Genomic DNA, 4569 nt, shown 5'->3' on the forward strand with positions numbered 1-4569 from the left:
TACAGTTTCCCAGATTCTAATTTATGACTGTGAGCAGAAATTACTTACAGTCGTTCCTTATGATAATGTCTTAAAGTAATTGTGGAGAACATGAAGTATTCTCAGTGTTTTCTTGATGATGTTATCTTTCAAATGAATACAAAAATAAGTTCCAAAACCTCATTCTCAAAAGTTGTAGGTAACTTGAGCTTCTGTTAGGTTCAACTCTCACTGCTCTTGGGTGTTCCATACTCTAGAAGTATTTTAGGTCCTTAGAGCAAATGATGACATGCATTCTGTTACAAGAGATAGGTTGATTTCAGAGAACCATATGTACTCACAGCCAGTGTGAAGAGTGATTATTCTTATTGTGAGGTGTGTGTGTTTGTACACAGTATAGAATTAAAAGTGCAATACAAAGTGCTTAGGTCATTTTCCTTATACCCTGTTCACTTTACGAGCTCTTTACTGTTGCTGTTGGAATATAGATAACTTCACTGGGCATGATTCATGGTGAGGTTGTAGTTGATAAGTGCAGCCTTGCTGCTTTGACATCCTGTTACGTGATAGCACCAAGTATTTGTAAACACATGTGGTACTTCTAAGTATTTGTAAGTACTTTGAAAATTAAGTGGTGAAGGATTAGTTTTATGAGTATTTCAATCCCTTTGGTTCTGGTTTAACCCTAGATTTGTGTATAGTCATGCTTCTCCCACCTGTGCTACAACCTGCTTTGAGCTGCCACAGTGTATTGTGACATTCTCTGCAAACTTTAAGCTAGTTTCAGATTGGTACTCTTAACTCCATTTGTTTCCCCTTAGAACTGCCGTAGCATCTTCAGTTACAGGTGCAGCAAGCCTAAGGACTCGCATTAGTGTATCAGCTCTGACACTGCCTGTGTACAAGTGGCAGCATCAGTGTCATGTCCAGATGTAAGCACAGCCAGCAGCTTTTTCTTGCCTCACTTGTACACAAGAACTTTGTGTTTGGAAGCCACTTCATGCTCTTCTGCTCCTATGTGTCAAGATGAAGCAACAAATGAAATTGGTTTTCTAGCTTAAACTAAATTATTTTGCATTTTCCATACCACTGATGAAACAGATTCCAATAGCATTACAACCTTGTGCGAGCACCTTCTATTTTCCCATATGAGTTGTTAGCTCAATCTGCTTAGGTGTATGTTTCTACTTTGTCCTTATTTTCTTTGCCTTTTTGAACATGAAAATTACATTTACTTTTATTATTTTGCTGTCATTTTGGTCTCAAGCTTTCATATCTTTCTGATACAGCCTTTTTTTTTCCCCTCCAATTCTTGTTATTTTCACATTTCCAGACAAAAACTACTCTTAGGAGATTTTGGGGTTTGTTTTTTTTCTGGATACATGAACAGAATTTGTGGTTCTGCTTAGGTTGCTCCTACAACATTAATTGTTAAAAAAAAGTTATCTATGACTTGTCTCTGCCTTTAAAAGTCTATTTTGGTTTCAGTAACTTGCTATTACTTGATTTTTAAAAGGTTTATTAGCATCTTGCTCAACTTGTGATTTCAAGAGTGTTAGTCATCGGTTTGAATTCTCAGGACAGGCAAACAGGTGTATCTGGTAGGATGAGCAGGAGTGGAAAAGCTTGCTCCTAAATATAGCAGGGAAGACTTTGGTAATATCTGTGTGATGATCCATACAGCAGCTCACAAACATCTTCAGGCTCTTTCTCCCTGAGGTAAAACCCAACAAAATTCCCAAGTCAAACTGTCTCCAAAGCCTAATTAGCCTGGGGTATGTTAGCTTTTGTAGTTGCTGGCCACATTAACTCTTATCAGCTTATAGACATCATGGCCAGCTCAGCAAGTCTCTGGCCAGGGAGAGATTACATAGTGCAGGTTCTATGATAGCAGGTTTACAAACTCAACCCCACAGGCCCCTTCAGCGTGGATGGGTGTGGACTGTCAGAGGTGTGTCCTCGTCTCCCCTGCTGCCAGAATGCTGCTGGTTTGCACTGGAATTTTTCACAGCACCTATCTGTTCCAAGGGAAGCTGGGGAGGGAAGAGGAAAGGAAGCAAAAACGAGAGCACGTTGGCTCAGGAGTGCCTCAGCTGTGTGTCTGTGCATAAAGCTACTTGGGAAGGGGAGGGAAAAAGGAGTGGAAGTGTTAAAACGTTTGATTTGTGCTTAGCAGCCCCTCTTTACAAAGTTTGCAGAGCTAACATTTTAGCAGCAGGTTGTCAGGTATGTGCCAAGTGTGGCTTCTGAAACCGTTGATCATGTGTCCGGATTCGACCGTGACCTGGTCTTGAAATATGTTCAGTCTTAAATCTGTTTATTGCGCATGTGAGTTTAGTACCTCTTACATTCTTTAAATAGTTGATCTGTATCAAGTATGCTTCATCCCAGGGCTTAGCTGTAATTGCTTGTCTGCAGTCTCTTCTTACTGGCACTGGGCGCAGGTACCAAAATGACAGCAAGGCGACTCTCTTGCAGGCATGTTCATTTGCTTATTTTAACATTTTCTCTGCTTGGTTAGGAAATTAGGAGGAGAGTGGGGAAATTCCTAGTGTGCAAGAGACAAGAAAAGCAGAGATAGTGCAGGTATCTTGGAGAAGGAGGGAATGTGATGTATAAGAAACTGATAAGAATGTAAGCCAGCTGCTCTATGGGCAGTGGCAACCGTAAAGAACAAGTTATTGCTTCTGCTTATTGCCATATTTCTATAAGTAATACTTCTGTGCCATTTTAATCTAAAAGCACAGATTCTGCTGGTGCTGCAAAGTGTAAGTGGTCACAGCCATTGATGTTTGTTCCAAAAAACCACAACCAACCACCACCAGTGGGGGAAAGTAGCGTGGTTGGAACAATATGTTAAATAAGTGGGTAGCTACACACTAAATGTTTAATTGTGGCCTTACCTTAACCTTTCAGTGATATCTTAGCAGCTTCAGTGTTTTTCAAGGGTTTCTGATAAAGTGCAGAAACGAAGGTGATAGGAAGGAGCAAGCTGGGCATGGAAGGTGGATCTTTGTTTCAAATAAATACGAAATAAAATTGAAGAATTGTAAAATCAAACTAATGGAATAATAGTGTTTTCCAAAGGGCAAAATCAGACTGTTAAAACTTACATGCAGAGAATGTTAAGGCAACAAAATGTAACAAAATTTAACGTGTCTGGAAGAGGGCTTTGATTTATTGCTTGTTTGGTGGGTTGGTTTTTTTAAACCACAAGCCAACATGGTAAAATACTAATTTATCCTACTGTGGAAGAATGAGTGAAGGAGAGTATGCAATTGTGGCTTGCAGCAGTGCATTTAAATCTGTGTATCTTGTATGGGCTTTTCAACAGAATCTTCATGGCAAGAAATAATGCTATGATGTGGAGAGTTTAATTTCTAGTAGTAGAACAAAATTATCTTTTTATATGGATGATGTTTGTTTTAAGACTTTTTTTTCCTAACCAGTATATTTCCAGCTTCTATATTTTGGTGTGCTAAATGAGGTAACAAGTGAGTGTATACAAATAGTTGCTAAAAAACTGTTCTGGACCTGGGATTTTTTTCTGTTCTTAATATTTCCTGTTTTTTTTTCAGCTTCATGTTGAACATGAGCCTTGTTATGATCACTGAGAACGTGAAGTTGGCCCGTGAATATGCCTTACTGGGAAATTATGACTCTGCAATGGTCTACTACCAGGGAGTTCTTGACCAAATGAATAAGTATCTCTACTCTGTGAGAGATGCCTATCTGCAACAGAAATGGCAACAGGTAAATAGTACTTTTCTGGGACATTTTGAGGGTAAATCATTAAAGTAGCAAAAGTTGCCTATTTTACTGTAAACTAAAGTATAAAAATACTTACACTGCTCTCTGGTAAACTAGTGCTGTTATATATAGGCTTCTTTTTTATTATGTAGACTTACTTCAGTAATCTTTGACTCCTTTCTCCATCAGTGACAGAACAGTCAATGGAACACAGCCCTGGGGAGCCAATGTACTGTCTGCCCTGTTAGCTTCTTGCTGATGTGTGCCCTGCTACACTGAAGGTTTTTAGCCTGGAATTATTTGGGTCTTAGTCACACTAAAACATTGAGGGAAATAAGGTCCTAATAGAAAGTGATTTGTGGCTAATGTGTTAATTTGTCCTTAACACAAACCATCATTTTTCAAATTGATACTCGGTTTATTAAGTTCTGTCATACTTGTTTAATATTCAAAATTTGTCAGAATTCTCCTTGGTGTTAAATCTGAAGTCTATTTGTTTATTCTCAAAATGTGCTGAGGAGGGTAGAAAAGCCTTATTAATGTCTTATGTGCGTAGTTCTTGTCTGCTGGAGTAGAATTAGGTGGCTTGTTAAACCCTGTGGAATCTATCCTGGCATTACATGGGCTTGAACAGAGGACTGTTACAAACTAATTTCCAATGTGCTTAATCTACTTTTTTTTTTTTTAATCAGGTTTGGCAGGAGATAAGTGTGGAAGCTAAGCATGTGAAAGATATAATGAAAACACTAGAGAGTTTTAAACTAGACAATACTCCATTGAAAGCCTCACAACAAGAATTACCAGCTCATGATGCAGAAGTCTGGTCTTTGCCAGTACCTG

At 38.7% G+C, this 4569-nt stretch overlaps 1 protein-coding gene across 1 annotated transcript in view; it reads left to right on the forward strand.

Annotated features, from left to right (window-relative positions):
* Positions 1 to 3561: 3561 nt before the first annotated feature.
* KATNA1 (katanin p60 (ATPase containing) subunit A 1) overlaps positions 3562 to 4569 on the forward strand; it is a 10271-nt gene continuing 9263 nt past the window's right edge. Inside the window, exons 1-2 of the mRNA XM_009075510.1 lie at positions 3562 to 3732; positions 4422 to 4569. The exon at positions 4422 to 4569 is cut by the window's right edge and continues 6 nt beyond it. Of these exons, the coding sequence (XP_009073758.1) occupies positions 3562 to 3732; positions 4422 to 4569 (319 nt within the window). The remainder of the gene's footprint in view (positions 3733 to 4421) is intronic.

Source organism: Acanthisitta chloris, unplaced genomic scaffold (assembly GCF_000695815.1).
Source record: "Acanthisitta chloris isolate BGI_N310 unplaced genomic scaffold, ASM69581v1 scaffold37475, whole genome shotgun sequence".
Lineage (NCBI taxonomy): Eukaryota > Metazoa > Chordata > Aves > Passeriformes > Acanthisittidae > Acanthisitta > Acanthisitta chloris.